Source organism: Cucurbita moschata, unplaced genomic scaffold (assembly GCF_002738365.1).
Source record: "Cucurbita moschata cultivar Rifu unplaced genomic scaffold, Cmos_1.0 Cmo_Scf00018, whole genome shotgun sequence".
Taxonomy (NCBI): Eukaryota; Viridiplantae; Streptophyta; class Magnoliopsida; order Cucurbitales; family Cucurbitaceae; genus Cucurbita; species Cucurbita moschata.
Window position 1 is genome coordinate 2,511,954 of NW_019268534.1, and position 19,375 is coordinate 2,531,328.

The 19,375-nt window shown below is 37.4% G+C and overlaps 5 protein-coding genes and 1 pseudogene across 9 annotated transcripts; 5 read left to right on the forward strand and 1 right to left on the reverse strand.

The window, feature by feature from the left end:
* Positions 1 to 17: 17 nt before the first annotated feature.
* Positions 18 to 2,313, forward strand: LOC111456445 (zinc finger protein WIP2-like). The gene is made up of 2 exons (XM_023098304.1): positions 18 to 525; positions 1,660 to 2,313. Exons 1-2 carry the CDS (start codon positions 94 to 96, stop codon positions 2,116 to 2,118), a joined length of 891 nt encoding a protein of 296 aa, XP_022954072.1. The 5' UTR covers positions 18 to 93; the 3' UTR covers positions 2,119 to 2,313.
* A 584-nt stretch (positions 2,314 to 2,897) lies between these two features.
* Positions 2,898 to 4,044, reverse strand: LOC111456448 (annotated as a pseudogene).
* Positions 4,045 to 4,374: 330 nt separating this feature from the next.
* Positions 4,375 to 10,780, forward strand: LOC111456442 (E3 ubiquitin-protein ligase makorin-like). 4 transcript variants are annotated; one of them, XM_023098301.1, is made up of 7 exons: positions 4,377 to 4,639; positions 5,128 to 5,215; positions 5,322 to 6,106; positions 6,401 to 6,470; positions 9,670 to 9,758; positions 9,836 to 9,888; positions 10,317 to 10,780. In XM_023098301.1, exons 1-6 carry the CDS (start codon positions 4,629 to 4,631, stop codon positions 9,870 to 9,872), a joined length of 1,080 nt encoding a protein of 359 aa, XP_022954069.1. In that variant the 5' UTR covers positions 4,377 to 4,628; the 3' UTR covers positions 9,873 to 9,888; positions 10,317 to 10,780. The 4 variants fall into 4 exon arrangements, with proteins under 4 accessions (XP_022954067.1, XP_022954066.1, XP_022954069.1 ...); XM_023098300.1 differs by having other exon boundaries at positions 4,378 to 4,639; positions 10,311 to 10,780; XM_023098299.1 differs by lacking the exons at positions 9,836 to 9,888; positions 10,317 to 10,780 and adding an exon at positions 8,531 to 8,807 and having other exon boundaries at positions 4,375 to 4,639; positions 9,670 to 9,756.
* Positions 10,781 to 11,041: 261 nt separating this feature from the next.
* LOC111456447 lies at positions 11,042 to 12,202 on the forward strand. The gene has a single exon (XM_023098305.1). It carries the CDS (start codon positions 11,245 to 11,247, stop codon positions 12,088 to 12,090), a length of 846 nt encoding a protein of 281 aa, XP_022954073.1. The 5' UTR covers positions 11,042 to 11,244; the 3' UTR covers positions 12,091 to 12,202.
* A 1,004-nt stretch (positions 12,203 to 13,206) lies between these two features.
* Positions 13,207 to 15,978, forward strand: LOC111456449 (zinc finger A20 and AN1 domain-containing stress-associated protein 8-like). 2 transcript variants are annotated; one of them, XM_023098308.1, is made up of 3 exons: positions 13,207 to 13,305; positions 13,428 to 13,542; positions 15,095 to 15,978. In XM_023098308.1, the coding sequence occupies exon 3, from the start codon at positions 15,121 to 15,123 to the stop codon at positions 15,640 to 15,642; it is 522 nt and encodes a 173-aa protein (XP_022954076.1). In that variant the 5' UTR covers positions 13,207 to 13,305; positions 13,428 to 13,542; positions 15,095 to 15,120; the 3' UTR covers positions 15,643 to 15,978. The 2 variants fall into 2 exon arrangements, with proteins under 2 accessions (XP_022954076.1, XP_022954074.1); XM_023098306.1 differs by having other exon boundaries at positions 13,209 to 13,305; positions 15,109 to 15,978.
* Positions 15,979 to 17,320: 1,342 nt separating this feature from the next.
* LOC111456450 (zinc finger A20 and AN1 domain-containing stress-associated protein 5-like) lies at positions 17,321 to 18,329 on the forward strand. Its single transcript, XM_023098309.1, has one exon. The coding sequence runs from the start codon at positions 17,490 to 17,492 to the stop codon at positions 17,979 to 17,981; it is 492 nt and encodes a 163-aa protein (XP_022954077.1). The 5' UTR covers positions 17,321 to 17,489; the 3' UTR covers positions 17,982 to 18,329.
* Positions 18,330 to 19,375: the final 1,046 nt, after the last annotated feature.

Consider the following 19,375-nt stretch of genomic DNA (forward strand, 5'->3'; position numbering starts at 1 on the left):
AAAAAGCTACCAAAAAAAAAAAAAAAAAAGAAAAGAAAAGAAAAGAAACCCTTCAAACCCTTTTTTCCGTTTTGCAAATCCCTTCATCCAAACATGACAGACCCTAATCACTCCAATTCCTTCAACTTCATCCCTCTCCCATCCTCTCCGCCTTCAAATTCCGGTTTCTCCCAATGCCGCCACCGTCCTCCTTCTCCTCCGCCACCGCAAGCCCTCCCTCTCCTCAACACCTTCTCGGCGGAAACCACCGATCATCCCTCCTCCTCCACCAGCTACGAACACGACTCTCCGCCACTAGCTCTTGACTTCAGCCTCTCTTGCCCTAGCTCCAATCTCGACTACTCTCGTTCCATCTCGCCAGACCCCACTGGGAAAACCCTCGACGGCGATATTTCCGACCACCCTTTGCCGATCTCCGGCAAAGGTCAGTTCTGGATTCCGACCCCATCTCAGATCCTCATCGGTCCTACTCAGTTCTCTTGCCCTCTTTGTTCTAAAGCATTCAATAGATACAATAATCTTCAGGTAAATTTCTTTTCAAAAACCCTTTTTTTTTCCCCTTTTGATCCATTTTGATTCCTTTTTGTATTGTAATTTTGTTTTGGGGTTTTGATTTAACGGGTCGAGAAATGTTCTTCCTGTCCTTTGGTACTTATATTGGAAGCAAGATCGAGTTCTTGCATTCAAACCATGACTTCTTCATTTTTTTTTTTTTTGGTTAATTTCATAATAATTATTTATAATTTTTTAAGAACATGTTTCAGTTATATTATATCTTTTTTTTTTAAAATTATTATTTTTAATTTCCATTTCTTTGCAGAAAAATTAACAACATTTAAAGGTGTTTTCTTCAGAAAATAATAATTAAGAACAAAAACATGTTTTTCTTCTTCTATTTTTAACCAGAAATAAATTATAATAATTAACCAATGGTAATAGATTTGATTAACCTTTAAAATTTACTTAACTCTTTTAACCTAAAACATACATTTAGTTACATACCATTCAAGTAATTCTTCTAAACAATATCAAATATTTTTAATGTAATTTTTATTGAATTTGGTTAATGAACGGTTAGAAATTACGATCATTTACAATGATATGATATTGTCCACTTTGAGTATTAGTTCTTATTGTTTTACTTTGATTTCTCCAAAATACTTTATTTCGATCACATAATATTTTTTTTACTTATAAACCCATGATCTTCCCCTTAATTGAGGCTCGACTTTTTTTCTCTGGAGTCTTTGAATAAAGTACACCCATTGTTCGATACTTCAGCCATTTTGACTACAATTTTGAGACTCACAACTTCATTGTTCGACATTTGAGGATTCTATAGACATGACTAAGTTAAATGCATGATTTTGATACCATGTTAGGTACCACGAACATTCACAGTGATATGATATTATCCACTGTGAGCATAAACTCTTCCCAGAAGACTTCATTCTAGTGGAAACTCCTATCCCAACAATTCTAACCCTCTCGTGCTAAAACTTTAATCGAAAAATAATTCCTTTAATGGGTTTGTGATATAACTAAACTTCCATCGGTTTAAGCTTTTGGGTAGCGTCGTGCGATAATTTGTCGAGTAATATCATTTTGTGTTTCGTGTTTCGTGTTCTCGATTGATGTTGATAATATTTGAATGTGTAGATGCACATGTGGGGGCATGGTTCGCAATACAGAAAAGGACCAGAGTCACTAAAAGGAACACAGCCAACGGCAATGCTTAAGCTGCCATGCTATTGCTGCGCGCCAGGGTGCAAACACAACATCGACAACCCTCGGTCGCGGCCGCTCAAGGACTTCCGCACCCTCCAAACGCATTACAAACGAAAGCATGGAATCAAGCCGTTCACTTGTAGAAAATGCACCAAGGCCTTCGCGGTCAAAGGCGATTGGCGAACCCACGAGAAGAATTGTGGCAAGATTTGGTATTGCTTTTGTGGCTCGGACTTCAAACATAAGCGCTCTCTCAAGGACCACATTAAGGCCTTTGGTCGTGGCCATGGTGCACTCGGCCTTGACTACTTTGACGACGACAATGAACCCGGTTCTGAACTTGAACACGAACAACACGAACCTCAACTCCTCTTCCATCTCCATCAATGACATCCTTTTTTTTTTGTTGTTGTCGTTTTTGTGTCGTGTGTGTGTTAAATAAGGTGTTGAACGATCGATGTTCATCATCGTTATGTTCTGTGTATACGAAGCTGCAAATCATTTAGTTGTAAAGTTCTTGGCTGGACATTGTGTTTTAGCATTCCTTTTGATTTTTTTAATATGACAATATCTTTTTTTTTTTTTTCTCGTCACTTGAGAAAAAGAAATAAATATAAAAAGGGCATTATTTCAGATGGGGTACTATTGGAATATTCTCAAAATAAGAGGGCTATTATCGTAAATGTGTTCCGCCCTTCGAAATGGGCTGCGAGAAATGTTCATGGGCTTTATATAACCGTGAGCCTCTCGTTAAAATATTTCATCATAGTTTTTTTTTTTTTTTATAAATTTTAAAAATATATTATTTATTCTCACGTGAAAATTATTATTTAACAAAATTTTAAAAATAATGACTAGTTTAGTATTAAGGTTTATATAAATAAAATTGGATGATTAAATTTAAATCCACTAAAATAAATTAATATTTTAGATATTTAAAACGAATTAATTGAATATTTATTACATTTCACGTCTATATATATTTTTTGTGTCAATACCGAAATTCACATAGTATATAAACTTCGTTTATTTAACCCGGGACAGAGAGCTGTTTTTACTATCGCTGATGCACTAGGGGGTCGACGACGAGTTGAGTGATGATCGAGCGTGATCGGTGGAGCTGTATGATAAACATGTTCATCCTTATAGCTCGTAATGATACTGTTTAGTTTGAATTTAATCTTTCAGGACTTTATTTTTTATTTTTTCAAAATGATTTGTCGTAACAGAGACCATGTTCATTACTTATACAACCATGAACTTAAATGATCGGGCTAATTCGTACACAGCTACAGATTTCCGTCATTCAAGAATAAGCATGTAACAACCAATTCGTACACAGCGACAACGCAAACCTCCCTCCGACCAAATCTCCGACGACGCGACCAAAGCTCAATACGATCCGATCGTCTTGAAGGATTCATGAACATGCCGAAGCATATCCTGATCTCGATTCCACTCCGGCGTCGGTGCATTAACAAAATGCGCATACAGCTTGTTCTTCGCACAGGTCACCGATATCAAACTGTGAGTTCCGGCGCCATCGATCTCATACTCGTAATAAATCTGTCCATTCTCATCCTTCTTCTCCTCCGCCGAGAAGCTCTCCGCGCTCGCGATCTGATCCTGCAAATTCACGTCCGATAGCGCTAGGTTATTTAGAATCACATCTTTTGGCCCTAATTGCCGGATTCCGGCCAGGAAAGTTAGGTATTCTTTCTCCGATCGTTTCTTCGGATTGTAAAATTCGCTATCGGTTCCGTTCGTACCTGCGGAATCAAGAAGCTAAAATTGATTTTCGAAATGAATTGAACTATTCGAGTTCTTTAATTTAGGAATTTCCATGGCGATTTTGAAATACCTTTTTCGACTTTTGATACTAATCGCTCCTTCCAGCCGTCCGGCACGTCGTAGACGTATTCCGCAGAGTCTTTCTTGTTGGCGTTGCCGCCAAGGCCGCCGTAGTTGGCGGCGCTGGCAGCGGTACCGTAGTAGACGTTGAATGCGGGGCCGGCGTCGGCCAGTGACGGTGGACTAGTGCTCACAATCGCGGCTATGGCGATGGCGCTACCCGCGGCGGTCAATGAGGAGAGTGAGGGTTTGGATTGAAGAACGGGGATAATTTGGGGCTTTTGCGGCGGCGGAATTTGCGGCAATTATGGGGCGGTTGTTCCGGTGGATGCAGCGGCGGCGGAGAAGAACGCCAATGGCGAGATTGCTGCGGCCATAGTGAGCGATTTTCGTGGATTTTGGATTTCTGGTTTATCTCGTCTGCGTAGGATTTTCTCCTTATCCATTATTTTCCATTTTCTTTATTTTTCTAAATCGTTTTTTAATTTATGGAATTTATATATTAAATGTTTTTATTTTTATTATTTAACTTTTTTATATTTATTATTCCATAAGCTTCTAACAAAAATCTAACGGTCACTATTCTTACCTAAACAGACAGCTATGCCCAAAGAGAGAACCAATTAAATAATTTAAAGCTATTTAAAAAAATAAAATTTACATTAATTCCTTGTAGTTGTAGCCCCAAACTTGGTTTTTATTACAACAATGCCCCGATTTTCACAAGCGATATCCCATTTCCGTGCAGGGGCATTTCTGGAATTTTACGGAAAATGAATGGCCAACGCTTATATTGGATACTGACCGCCAAAAAGCCCTAGGTTCGGCCGTACAGGCGCGCGCGAGAGCTTCTTTGTTTCATCGATTGAATCATGAACTGCGTTGATTTCGTTATTTTTTCCTCTTTTCATTTCCCTCCATTGCTTTTATCTTATTCAAATCATCTCTTAGCCGTTTAATCAACCAAGCAATCGAAGGGGTTTTCTTGCTCGATTTTTTGTCCGTTTGAATTGGATTATCTCCTCTCATCGCTTTTAGTTTCGATCGCCATGTCTAAACGGTGAGTTCTTCGTTTCTATAGTTTCTGTTATTTTGTTGTGATTATACTTCTTCATGTGTTATTGTTGATATTGTCATGTAGTTGATTGATTGTTTGTTTATTCGTTTTCTCGCATATTTGATGAGTATTATTGATGATCATCGCATCTTGATATTTTTTTCTTGAATAACATCTTAATGAATTATGAGTTCAATACATCCTGTTTAGCAGAAAAATGAAACGTAATCGAGTGACCGAGTCATCTTGATCACGCTTCTTTGGTATCTGGTTTAATTATTAGGTATATGCTATTTCTAGGGGCTGGTTTATCAAATGTTAACTACTTCTGTCTGTGATTATAAATATTTCGAATTTGAGTTTCATGAAAGCTGTTTTGTTGAGTTGTTGTTATAGACGCTGGATTTTATGTCTATGAAGTTTTGTTATTCGATGTCCTTGGAATTGAACTTGTTCATACGCGTGGTAATTTACTTCGGTGGTTTATTTAGGGTCCTATGCAAGTATTTTTCGCATGGAGCATGCTTGAAAGGGGAATATTGTGAGTTTTCACATGACTGGTCGGCTCCACCAAGCAATGTAAATATTACTTCCACTCCCCTGTGTTGCCATATGTTGTGATATAAACCAACGGTCGGTTTGGCTCTCCGATCATTATCTCTTTCTGATGTATCATTCATAACAGGTTTGTACTTATTATCAAAAGGGAAGGTGTGCTTTTGGCAGTCGATGCAGATATGACCATGTTAAAGTTTCTCAAGCGGAGTCATCAGCTTCTTCAAATTCTCAGCAACCTCATGTGTCTGAATCTGTTTCTATAGCTCATCCCCTATTATCAAGGCCACTTTCTCCCTTACCTGGATCTACAAGCGAGCTTGCTGGTTCAAAGATATCCTGTCCTCCCTCGCACGTTCAAATTGTGTGGAGTGGAGAGTCTGAGCATCCAGATGGTCTTGATGATTGGAGGAATGGGGAGACAAGGATTGTTGGTCCAGCTGATATACCTATTTGTTCTTTTGCTGCTGCTGGAAGTGATTGTCCACGTGGTCAAAACTGTCCTCATATTCATGGGGACTTGTGTCCTACTTGTGGAAAACAATGTTTACATCCGTCTAGGACTGATGAAAGGGAGGAGCACATTAAAGCGTGCGAGAAAAAGCAAAAACATCTCGAGTCTTTGAAACGTAGCCAAGACATAGAATGTAGTGTCTGCCTGGAGCGTGTTCTTTCTAAAACTGAAATAGCTGAGAGGAAATTTGGGCTTCTCTCAGAATGTGATCATCCATTCTGCATTTCTTGTATTAGAAACTGGCGCAATACTTCATCTACCTCAGGAATGGATGTTAATAGTGCTCTAAGAGCCTGCCCAATTTGTAGGAAGTTATCATACTTTGTAATTCCAAGTGTCATTTGGTATTCTTCCAAAGAAGAAAAGCAAGAGATTGTTGATAGCTACAAGTCAAGGCTGCGGTAAATTTATGTTCTTCATTCCTATTATGTGATTGCATTCTGGAAGCTGTTCAATTTTTTTACATTCTTTTCATGTTTTCTACTTCCCTTTTTTTTTTTTTTTGGCAAAACTCGTTGTTGTCTATGTAAGTTATTATGCATTAAATGTATTCTGAAAATCTCCATAGCCCATAGGAACGATCATCCAAAATTATTCAGAAAATGGAAGCTGCATAACTGCTGTAGTCATTGTATGAGCTGTTGAGATAATTTCACTGCTCTGGATTTGTGAGTTTATATTATTTTCTTGCACAGATCAATAGATTGCAAGCACTTCAACTTTGGAAACGGGAACTGCCCATTTGGATCCAGTTGTTTTTACAAGGTAAGTTTATCTCTGAAAGCATTTACTCGGTTTCTTTTTCCTAATTGTTCTCTTCTGAGCATGCTGGATGTTGTTGTTGTGGCCTTTTATGTTGTCAGGAACTTCCAATTTTCCTGAACTTTATTCTTCATCCTTTTATTTTCTTTATGCATGTCCAAATTGATTTTTTTTTATTCTTTTATCGATCATTGATATTCTCTGAATGGAATCTCAACTTGTTTGGTTTTGCTAATTTATTAATGCCCCAGGAAATGTATTAAATAGTTACATGTTTGGCTTCCTGGCCATGAGCTTATGGAAGGAATTCTTTTTGAGATCTGGATATGGAATGATAGGGCAACAGAAGACTCTTGTCATTATTATCCTCTGATGGTTTCATAAGCCACCCCATTTTCCATGGCCATCCAATCATGTCGGGTTAGATATGCTGAATCATACTCACCTGTGCCTCTTAGTGTTACAGTTTATTCTTTTGGCACACTATACCAAGGGTGACTCTTTGTTGTCCAATTTACTTTTTTAAAAAAAACCTCAAGGATGCCTCCATTTCTCATAGGGATCTTCTCTTTGGAATCCCTGCTTCAATTAGAATAGTTTGAGGACCAGGATAAGGGATGAAGTTCCTTTCTTTCCTCCCACCAGTTTGCCTACTCTAACCAAATTTTATAAACAAAAATTATTTTTGATGTATACTACAGATAATCTATATCCATGAACTTTTAGTTTTCTATTTTTAAAAATTTATGCTTGGTTATTAACAGGTTTCTTTATTCTTTAATCTATTTTTAAAAATCCTAAACAAATTATTTTCAAAAAAGTAGATTTTAAAAATATGGTCATTATGTTTGAGGGGTGGGTGGCTATGAATTTCATGTTCTTTTAAAATGTGAAAAGCCAAGAAAGAACTTTAAAAAAAAATCAAATCTTTGGGTAACAATTTCTTCATTTTTTCAATTAACTTTGAAGAATGTTTTAAAAATCTTATCCAATTTTTTGAAAGAAAAAACAAAAAAAAGAAGAAAATCAATTCCTAAATTTTTATTTTTGTTTTTAAATTTTTACGAACCATCTTAAAGTGTTCTTCGAAAAACGAAAAAACTAAGGCTGGCTTTTTGCGTTTTTGTTATTTTTTTATAGAAAATTTTATAAACAACAAGTTCCTTGTTATGTAAGTTTCTTTTTAAAACTAAGCTAAGTTTTGAAAACCTTAAAAAGTAGTTTTTGTTTTTAGAATTTGGCTTGAAGTCACATGAATCTTTAGCAAATATGAATGTTTAGTGTTTTTTAAAAGTAAGCTAAGATTTGGAATCCTTAAAAAGTAGTTTTTAAAATGTGTTTTTGTTTTCTGGATTTGGCATGAAGTCACATAAATCTTTCGAAAATATATGTTAAAAAATCTTCTGCAATACTTTTGTTGCCTCTCTTGGAAAAATTTCCCGGGCTCAATTCTGGTTAAAAGTGATGTGCTGACTACCTTGACTGTTTGGCTTTGCCAACTCTGTTAGCAATGCCTAATCAGTTTTAGTCAAATTACTAGTACGATGAACATGAAATTATATAGTGTGGATGCCGAGATCGTATTACTAGACCTTTTGCAATTGATGGATGGATTCCTTGTTTCAAATTAATAGAAGTAATATACTTACAGGTGTTGGATTTGAATGTGTGATCATGGGGAGAGAATTGTAGGTTAGCACTAGCAAGTCAGGCAGGACGTCTTCTAAACAGCATTTTGTTGATCTTTGTATGCTTGCCAATCATCTGCACTTGCCTATTTTAGAAAATACATATGCAACCGCTCTGTCACATTCATCTTCGTCTCCTTACCTATATGAGTTGAGCTGCAAACTCAACGACCCTTGTATGTTTGGTGATGTGTCATAGGCATCACATAAGCAGTGCTGTTCATTTTCAATCAGCTTTTATGGTAGATATTGAAAGATGTGGTTCATAAATGGATGTTATCTGCAGATCTATGTGCATTCTGTTTGTCATTTAATTTCATTAGAGCAGATTAGCTTTCCAGTCTTTTGATTGATACACTGTTTGTTGTGTTCCAGCATTTGGTCAAGCCTGGTTCATACTCATGGAAATATCACAGGCCACCTCCACGCCGACCACGATCACAGAGAACTCCAAACAGATATAATATTGTGGATATGGATGCCTTTTTTGATATGTTCGAAGACTTAGAGGATTTGGATTTTAGTGCTGAAGATTTAGATTTTGAAGATTTAACTCCCTTGGAGATGGCATTTGTTCTAATGCAGTTGGGTCGTGAAGCTAACTCGTCAAGTGATGAGGAGAATATTAGATTTTGAGATGCATTTTTCTTAGGTAGTTGTAACCTGATGTATATTGGGTCTTCGACAAGTTTCTTTCTTGTCTTGTCCAAAAACTTTGAAGATTTGCTATTCTAGCATTTTTGGCCACCTAGCAGTGTCCCATCTGCAGGAAAACAATTTGTGGACTTTCTTAATTGTCGTAAATGCCATGTTATTGGGGAATTATATTTTGCAGAAGGCATTAGTCATTTGTCCAGGGGAAAATTAGTCTCGAGTTACCAAGATGGCGATGGTCAGTTTATGGAAGGATGTGTAGATTATATTATGACTTCTTAAGTTTTTTATTTTACTACTGGGAATTAGGAATATCTGTTGCTGGCTATCAGGCTATCTTCTTCATTCATAGATTTTTCTCAGAGTTCTGTTTCACCCTCCTGCTTATCCAAGCCAAGTATGCACTCCTAATATTTGATTTGTGCATTTAGCGAAGTTCTGTGCAGACTGATACCAGTTTGGTTGTTTGTTGTCCAAGTATGCCTGTAACTTGAAGTGAATGTTGGATTCATATGTAATATTATCCAAAGTAGTTTTCCTGTACGTGGACTCTCTCGCATGACGATGCTTGTTTCTCGAATGAAGCCTTTCTTTTTGCAAGTGGCTCCTAATGTTTGATTTGTGCATTTAGTAAAGTCCTGTGCAGACTGATTCTTACCAGTTTGGTTGTTTGTTATCCAAGTATGCCTGTAATTTAAGTATATTATCCATGAAGTAGTTTGTGGACTTTCTCACATAATGATGCTTGTTTCTCGAATTTTTTAGCATTTCTACTTCCTTTGTTACACATGCATCTGCATTGTACTAAGCTATATTAACTTCAAAATGAGATTCAAAATTTGATGTGATTCTCATTGCAGCACGCTCATTGGGATGGCCGGTTGGAAGAGATAACTCTGCGTCATATTGGGAATCAAGATGGTCTCACTGTTATCGCCAAAAATATTAGGTTTTGTTTTGTGGATTTGCTTCTTGCTGTCTATTTTTGTTCAACGTTACCTTTTATAAATTTGAAGCTATTTTCAGGTTGTCGGAATTTCTCAGTGACTTGCATATCAGGTGAAGAACCATTCCATCAGGTATGAGAACACACTAAAGACTCCTCACCCCTAGAGTTCACCATCATGCCAATATGATGTCCACTACGGAATCTTTCACATTTAAGTATGATCATTATGAATTTTTATTGCTAGTCGTTTCCTACTATCATAAGGTTTTGTTTGGACTTCGTAATTCAGTATCTTTATCAATTGAAACCCAGCATATTTTGTTCGAAACGGAGTCGATTAATTTTGGCACAATCTGTTATTATTTCAATGCCAAATTTTATGTATTGTATTAGTCTTCAATTACACTTGCAATATCATCTATGAGTTTGAAAATCAGTTTCAGATGCGCTATTGCCTGAAATTAACAATGTAGCCCATGAAATGCCAACCTTTGTGTATTATTATTAGTCTTCATTTACACTTGCAATGTAATTGAAGAGTTTGAAAACCAGTTTCAGATGTTGAATTGCTTGCTGGAGTCTGATATTGAGAAACGAAAGGTGGGTTACCGAGCACGGTTCTTCGAACTTCATCTTCTATGAATCAAAATGAAGCTGGAAGACATTATGTCATACTGAGGAATGAAGGCAGCAAGGCCAAGCTCTTATTCTTCGGATGATGGTGAAGTAAATGTTATCACATCACATGAATCACAGGTGAATAAATTGTAAGGGTTCTACGCTGTTGTTGTTGTTGTACTAAACATTGGAAAATGACCGAATGTATTGGTTTGTATTTTAAGAGGAAGATAAATGGGAATGTCGATGTCGATGTCGATGTCGATGTCAATGTCAATGTCGTGTGTGGTTTGATAGAGAAACAAGAGAAAAGGAAACTTCAAGGCTAGCATACATTTTATTCACCTCCTCCGATGTCAATTTGAGCTTAGTTTAATGTATAATACTCCGTTTTTTATGTGGTAGTATATGAGTTTATTTGAGTGACGACGACTTCATGTCATTGTGGATCTTACTTGTGTATTAATGAACATGAAGCAATTTCGTTATCTCTTTAACCTCAGGTGATTAAAAGCTTTACTTTTCTTATCTCATGGGTTATGGTTAGAGTTCGAGTTAGTTTGAGTTAGAGAAATACACGGTTTTTGGATTTGTAGGGTTTAGGGTTTCGGGTTGTTCGTATTAAAAATATTTTTTTAAAAATATCTTTTAAAGGGTATGCATATATATAAAGCCCTAGGTCGCACCCTTTCTTTCTTCCCCTCCCATTTATATCTTCTCTCTGCACTTTCTGCAACTATGCCACCACGCCGCCATTTTATTCGTTAGGATTTCTTAAAAACCTCGATTCTTTGTCTGTGTCGTAAAGTAACTACCTCTCCATCTCTTTCGCCGAAGAGCTCGAAATCGATAATCAGGAACCCAAAGTATGGCCGCCATTGTTACGCGTAGGTTAAGCTCCAAATTTCTCAGACCAATTCCTTCTTCCACTTTTCTCATCTCCCAAAACCCTCGCGAACACTTCACCCGAATCCCTTCTACACATTCCGATCCCTCGTTTCCGCAATCGCCACGACGAACTTTTGCAATCCCTACAGTTGACCTCATCAATTCCCACACACCTTTTGCAGATCTTGAGGCTCTCAGATCTTACAGGAGATCCGCGAATTTCAATCTCAGTAACCCTAATCCCGATCATCGGATTCGGGGACCAATCACATCCAGTCCTGGTTTGATTCCGAGATTGAGAAACCCTAGCTTCTTCATCTCAGATTTGGATCAGAAATATGGATTTTCTTCAACTCCTGAGAACGAGAACTTGGAGAAACCCGCTGATTTCAAGCATCAAGACATCGAAGGACCGACCGTCGAGAGAGACCTCTCGGCGTTGGCCGGCGAAACCAGAGAGGTGGTTGAAGCGATGATGAAGAACGTGTACAGCTTAAGCAAAGCTATGGCGATTCTCGGTCTTGTTCAGTTGGGAATTGGGGCTTGGATTTCGTACGCAACTCGCGCTTCACCATTCACAGAAGTTTCCATCCAGAGCTTCGTGTCCTTCGGGTTTCCTTTCTCGCTGGCCTTCATTCTCCGCCAATCTCTGAAGCCAATGATGTTCTTCAAGAAAATGGAAGAACAAGGTAGGTTGCAGATTCTGACTCTAACACTTCAAATTGCTAAAAATTTGAATGCTCTGTTCGTTAGAGTGCGAATTGTTTCATTCTTATGTGTAACTGGATTGTCTGTTGGTGTTCTGTTTGCTTTGCTTTCGAGATGAATCCATTTTCTTCCCCATTCTGCAAAAACTTCGAGCCACACAAAATTGGGCTTCCACAAACCTTCTCATAAGAGTGTTCATCAATGAATTCGTTTCAGAACTATGAATGTCAGTTGTTTTGGGTTCCTTTTTACACTTTTTAACTTTGATTTATTTCTCCAAGAACACCAAATTATGCCATAACAAAATTTGGTTTGTTCTTGGACTTCAGGTTTTTGGTTCATTTGGATATTAAAAAAGAAAAAAAAAAAAAAAAAAAAAGATACTTATGCCACAGTACTCTTGAAGGAAAAGACCGTCTATTTGGAGGTCGTTAATATAATGCTTCTTTGAAGCTTTATGGGAGAAAGTACAGCTATTAGGGAGGAAATCCTTATTTACTCGACCTTGATAGCCAAGATTCAGTTTGTTCGTCTCCTACTCTCTATTGTAGCAAATCGAGATTAGCCTTTGTTTTAATTATATGTTTCAAATGTCTTCTTGAACGAGAACTACCGGAAGAAGTTTACAAGAGTCTTCCCCTAGTTGTGTAAGAAGAGGAGACGACGGGGCGAAAATCTGTGAATCAAAGAACATTCTTAGACTTTTTGAGGGCTAGGGGGAAGGGTTTCACGAGGAAGCATGGAAGATTTAAAAGACAGTTCTATCCTTCTTCAAATTCTAATACAATTTATTAAATCAACTCTCCAGAGTGCCGTTTACCATAATATGATAATAATAAACTGGAATCTCTGTAATGATATGATATTATCTTATATTGGATTTTGAATAAAAGGAAAAAAAAAATCAAATTTAGGTATTAAAAGAATAAATAAATACAAAAATCATCAGTTTCCACGTGTTCATCAAAGAAGGAGAAATCACATTACAAAGGGTAGAATCGGAACACGTAAGAAGCCTCCACTCTGTACACACCCAAAAACGGGATTCATAGGAGCACCAGCTTTTCCAACTCGATCCCCTACAACCAGTTCCTCGTAAGCTCGCCACTATCTTCATTCTCATTGGTCCAACTCCCTTTTACCCCTTTTCTCCAATCACAACGTTCCACGTATACCCCAAAACCAACCATTTAGAATTCGTAACGTTTTTGTTTTTGTTTTTTTTTAATTTTATTTTTGGCCCACGATGGCCCTTTAAATTGGGAATTCCATTGTAAAAACTTGGCTTTTCTCTCCACCTTCCAAACCCCATCGCCTTTCTGATTGCTGTAGGGTTAGTTTTCCCAATTTCCTCCTCTTCTTCTTTTCTTCTCTTCAACGTAATTCGTTCATCGCCGCATACGGCTATTTTGTTTCTTTGATTTATATATGTTTTTTGTTCCTGTTGATTTTCAGTGAAAGGAGGGGAGCGGAGAATCGTCATCTAGCTGGGAATTTTATGGTGTTTTCTATTGTCACGAATACGCAGCGGTCGAATACAGCTTTCCCTCCTACACTCAACAACGATCAGGTCAGTATTAAGAATTTAAGGGTTTCTTCCTTTTCTCGATATTGATTTTTTCGATATCTGTTGGTTTCTAAGCAAATTAGTTGTTTCTGAGGAAGCGATTATGCTTTCTTCTGTTTTGCTGAAATTTATTGTAATACTTGACGGAAATTTTTAATCGAACTTGTGGAGGGAAGTAATCTTATGATGTGTTTTTGGTATATGCTTGCGTTTTCTTAGGTTTTTGGACATTACTAACAGCAGGTATTTGCATGTCTTTTCTTCTTTTGTGTGTGTGTTGTTGTTGAGTGGCCTCCTATTACTTTTAATGTTTTCTATTCTGTTCCAAATCGATCTCTCTTTGCTTGGAGTTTTGTTTTAGAACATAATTGAGGTATTTGCATATTACCATTCTTGGAAGAAGAATTTTAGTGGCAATAGGATGAGGCTAGGGTTCTAATTTTGTAGAATGGTTTGGGACTTAGAGCTTGCGAATGAAGGATGAAACTATGAACAAGGCCTCCACTGAGCACTGAAAACTGATAGCCACTTCAAACCTTTCAAAGGAAACCATGAACTGACCACTGACCGATAAAAAGACATTCCAAAACCAATCACAAGGCAACCTGTTGCAACATTATTAGAAAGTTTCTCATGAACAGATGGATATATTTCATTAAAATCCCAATCTTCAAGCCATTTCTGCACGTCTCCTTGAAAAACACTTTAGCTTTGCATGAACTTCTAACCATCACCTGCGAAGATACACAAATTCTTTCATGTATGCTCATTCCAATTACCTATTTTGACTGGAAAATAATGCTTCCCATGCACAACCACCCTAATAAGAAGATCCTTCTGCTGACCGACCAAAATATGATTGGAAATGAATGTTTCCGTGCCAAGCACCGGAATTAATTCAATTTGCATACCAACCAAAGTAATAAATTGTAATAGCCCAAGCCCACCACTAACAGATATTGTCCTCTTTGGACCTTCCCTTATGGGCTTCCTCTAAAGGTTTTAAAAACGCATCTACTAGGGGAAGGTTTCCACATCCTTATAAAGTATGCTTCATTCTCCTCCCCAATCGATGTGGGATCTCACAATCCACCCCCCTTAGGGGTCTAGCGTCCTCACTGGTACTCGTTCCTTTCTTTAATTGATGTGGGACTCCCAATCCACCCCCCTTCAGAGCCCAGCGTCCTTGCTGGCACACCGCTTTGTGTCCCCCCTCTTTGGGGCTCATCCTCCTCGCTGGCACATCGCCTGATATCTGGCTCTGATGCCATTTGTAACAGCCCAAGCCCACCACTATTAGATATCGTCCGCTTTGGACTTTTCCTTTCGGACTGCCCTTCAAGATTTTTAAAATGCTCTGCTATGGGAAGGTTTCCACACCCTTATAAAGAATGCTTCGTTCTCCTCCCCAACCAATGTGGGATCTCACTTAAATTTATCTCCATAAACTGATTTACTTGAAAACTTCATCCCGTGTACTGTATCTAGAAACTAATTGATAGCCATGATTTCCTTGAAAATTTGAACTTGTGTTTTTGTATTTATAAGCTGGTAGATTATTATTTACAGGAAAGGTGAAAAATGGAACATAAAGAGGCAGGATGCCAAGCTCCTCCAGAAGCCCCCAAACTTTGTGCAAACAACTGTGGGTTTTTTGGAAGTGCTGCAACTATGAACCTGTGTTCAAAATGCCACAAAGACTTCATCATGAAACAAGAACAGGCCAAGCTTGCAGCATCCTCGTTCGGTAACATCGTGAATTGTGGACCAAATGACCATGGCAAGAAGACAATTGTCACTTCTCCAACCAAGCTAGAAATCAAACCAGCTGAGTCGTTCATCATTCCGACTCAAGCATGTCGTACTTCCTCAAGTGCAAGCAGCACCCCCGCAGAGAAGGTGAAAGAAAGCCCAAACAGGTGCAGCAGCTGCAGGAAACGCGTCGGTCTAACAGGGTTCAACTGCCGATGTGGAAGCCTCTTCTGTGCAGTCCATCGCCACTCTGACAAACACGACTGCCCTTTTGACTACCAGGCCATTGGTAGGGAGGCAATCGCAAAAGCCAACCCGGTGGTAAAGGCGGAAAAGCTGGACAAGATATGAAGAAGAGGAGTGCAGACCCAAAAGCTGAGTTGTTATAAGGTGCAGCACCCACCCACCCACGTATTTGTTTTTGTGTGTTGAATGAAATGAATGTATGATGTTCTGTTGGTTGTTGTTGTGTTTTTGGTGAAAGAAGAGGGGTTTGTGTGGTAAGGTAAGGTTTGTGAGAGACATGTTTTTGTTACTTGGAAAAGCATAATCTGTTGGATAATCCGACGAAGAAATGGCTTGTGAGTGTGTGTGATTGTAGCCTTTGTTTGTAAACCAGTCAGTCTGTATGGATGGATTGTGCTATGCTTAAAAGTTTCTGCTGGTTGATTTTGCCTTTTGCTGGATTGAGAGCTTAATTATGCTCAAATGTGATGATCTTCATAATATTTGCTGCCTTTAGTTGGACCTGTTCTTCAAGGACCCCCTGCCCTGGCGCTTCATCTTTGCCCGACTAAAAGAAAGGGTTCGTGGAGGTTTCTAGAGTTGCGACTCCACGTCGGACTCTCATATTGTTTTAAGGTTGGAGGATTTAGTTTAAGCTACTCTCCCGCCCTCCTCCAAGGAGGGTTTGCTTTAGGTAACAATGGTTCTGCCTGCAAACACTGAGCGTCAAAACTGGATTCTGGGTTCGGTCGATAGACAAGTAAATAAAAAATAATTAAGTCAATAAAATAAAATAAATGAGTGGGGAAGGGATAAACAGTACTTGATATTTAGAGCAGAAACGACATGTCGTAATGCTATGTCGGAGACTGGGTAACGACAAGCGGGGGACGGAGTTAAGTATTAAGCGGGCAATTGGGTCAGTTTGTAAAGCGAAAGGGATGGGGGGAAGAATGTGTTCTGGGCAGTGGCGGTCAGATTTGGCGGCATAATATTATAAAAAGGAAAAAAAGAAAAAGTAAAACAATGCTGCGTTTGTTCATGTTCTCTGCTCCGTTTCTCTTCCCCCAAAGCGCACCGTTTCAATGTGAAAGTCCCATTATGCCCCCCTCCTTCTCACATTTTCCAATTGTACTGTCTCCTTCTTTATTTTATTACATAATATCTAAAATCATTATCTTCTTTTTCCTTTATTTATGATCCTCCACTTGAGATTAGAGGAGGGTGTTAATCGTAATTACGAGATATACATTTATTTAGTTCTTTATTTACCTTTATTCTATTATTGTAATAAAAAAGAAAAAAAAATCAATTACTTCCATTTGTTCAATAAAGTATATAATGGGCTGAGTGGACTAATTCCATGCTACTTTTATTTTATTTTTTTATTTTATTTTTATGTATTTTTTAAGCAATTAAAAATATTAAAAATGATTAATTCACTATAAATTCTCACCAAAAAAGAAAAAGGCAAAAACAAAAATTTCAAATTTGTCCCCCACACCTACTTTTTACCTTTTCAACCTCTTGACTTTTTCTTTTTTTAATATATTTATAAATAAATTTATGACTCAATAAAATAATTAATTTATAAAAAAAAATAATTAATTTAAGAAACTGACAAACGTAATTTGGCCACTTACCAGAATGACGGAGGACACGTCACAGACGATTAAGATGAAAGGAAAGTGGGGAGGGTAAAAGAGTAAATAAAGAAATAAATGGAGGGTATTTTGGTAAAGTAGGTAAAAAATGTTCGATACGCGTCTCTACGAGGCCCATATTCCATCGCCATTACCGACCTTTCAATCCCTTCATATTCCCCATTTCCCTGTTTCTCTCTCATCCTCTCAAAAGAAAGAACCCAACCCTCGAACCATATCTTCTCGTTCTTATCATCTTTCTCTCTCCCTCTCTTTCTCTCGCTGAATCTCTCTGGGGATATCTTTTTTTTGAGGATCCGATCGGAAGATATGGCACAGAGGACCGAGAAGGAGGAGACGGAGTTCAAAGTTCCAGAGACGATCACGCTTTGCGTTAACAACTGTGGCCTCACCGGGAATCCGGCGACGAATAATATGTGTCAGAAGTGCTTTAATGCTACCACGGCGGCAGCGGCGGCGACTGCGTCTATGGCGATGAAGTTTTCTGGTGAGAAAAGTCCGAGATCTACTACGTCTCCTTCGCCAGAGAAATTTCGGTTCGTTTCAGAGTCTAGGAGGATTACAACGGCGGCGGATCGTCCGAAGCCTGATGAATCGGTGAAGCGAGAGGTGAATCGATGTTCCGGATGTAGAAAACGCGTTGGATTGACTGGATTTAGGTGCCGATGTGGCGATTTGTTCTGTGCGGAGCACCGGTATTCAGATCGTCACGATTGTAGCTTCGATTACAAGGCCGCTGGTCGCGAGGCGATCACGAGAGAGAATCCGGTGGTGAAAGCGGCGAAGATCGTTAGGGTTTAATCCATAGATTGATCGATTACCAAAAAAATCAAAAAGAATCTGAAGATGATGAAATTTGATAAAACTCTGGGCTGATTGTTCAAATTTTCCTTTGGAGTGTTGAGGATTAATTCCTCGAAATATCCTCTCGATCTTTAGGAGAGAAAAACATGAGGGAACTAGAAAAAAAAGTCCTCGATGATGATGATCGTTGTGTTTTCTCAGATAATTATGTTCCTATTTTATTTTATTTTTTCCTTTTTTTTTTTTGGCTTGTTCGAAAACGAAAAGAGAAGATTATCGTGGCCTGTCAAGATGATGATGGTGTTTCTTTCTTTCTTTTTGTTAATTCTTCTCCTTTTATCTCAAGATCATTTGTCGATTAATTTTTTAAAAAATTCAAGATATTATTAACCCATTAAATATAAAATTAAAGGAAATCAATTGTTTTATTTTTGTTTAATTTTCAAATTTTGTTTTATTTTTTGTTCTTTTGTTTAAAATTTTAAATTTAAAAATTGTATATTGTTATTCTTTATTTCTTGGAGCACCATTAATTAACATTAGTGATAATTATAATTCATAAATTAAAATTTAAGAACGAATTAAGTTTCGGAATAAAAATGTGGAAGATGAAAATGATATATTAAAAATAAATAAATATTAGTATGGCACCACTTGCCAAGCTGTACTAGGAGGTTCGACCCCACTTAGAGAAGCCAATGACCGACTGCCACGTCATCTTTTCAACCCAACCCTTTAGAGTTATCATTATTTTTAAATTATTTAAAAAAATTATATTTATTTATAAATCAAAATTTAAATAATAAACATTTAACCGTCCAATTTTTTATGATTTTAATTCAATAAATGTGAGGGGTATTATGAAATAATTAATATGAGGAGTTAAAAATGGATTAGGATTATTTTTATTTTCATTTAAAAAATATAAAAAAAAACTAAAATAATTATTGCACTGGGACCGGAAAATAATGTAGCGGCAAAGTATGAGGCGTCAGTAAAGTAATGATTCCGGTTATCTACTTACTCCAAAAATAAATAATATACACAAAAAAAAAACCATATAATTAAATTAATTAAAGCTGTACAGTCCAATAATTTCCATTATTTTTAGGGTTGGATATTATTTTTTATTATCAACCATGATCAAATTTTTTATTTTTTTCTTTCCAATAAATAATTCAATTTAATATGAAATAAAAATTAATTACTCTAATCTACGTGGGACGGTTAGCATTAAAATATTTAAAAAATATTGTGTCATCTCGTTCACCGGGAGAAATGTCAATGACGTCTTTTCAAAAGAAAAAAAAATATAGTGGAATCTCACATGAAAAAAACCATAATCGAATGGTTTGCGTGTGAGATTTCATATATGTTGTAGAGGAGAACGA

Bases quoted from the DNA above. Each gene is read 5' to 3' on its own strand.
- LOC111456445 (XM_023098304.1), top strand. From the start codon at position 94: ATGACAGACCCTAATCACTCCAATTCCTTCAACTTCATCCCTCTCCCA. The intron at 526-1,659 runs GTAAATTTCTTT...TTGAATGTGTAG, and splicing joins ATAGATACAATAATCTTCAG to ATGCACATGTGGGGGCATGG.
- LOC111456442 (XM_023098299.1), top strand. The intron at 6,107-6,400 runs GTAAATTTATGT...TTTCTTGCACAG, and splicing joins AGCTACAAGTCAAGGCTGCG to ATCAATAGATTGCAAGCACT. The intron at 6,471-8,530 runs GTAAGTTTATCT...GTTGTGTTCCAG, and splicing joins GATCCAGTTGTTTTTACAAG to CATTTGGTCAAGCCTGGTTC.
- LOC111456447 (XM_023098305.1), top strand. From the start codon at position 11,245: ATGGCCGCCATTGTTACGCGTAGGTTAAGCTCCAAATTTCTCAGACCA.
- LOC111456449 (XM_023098308.1), top strand. From the start codon at position 15,121: ATGGAACATAAAGAGGCAGGATGCCAAGCTCCTCCAGAAGCCCCCAAA.
- LOC111456450 (XM_023098309.1), top strand. From the start codon at position 17,490: ATGGCACAGAGGACCGAGAAGGAGGAGACGGAGTTCAAAGTTCCAGAG.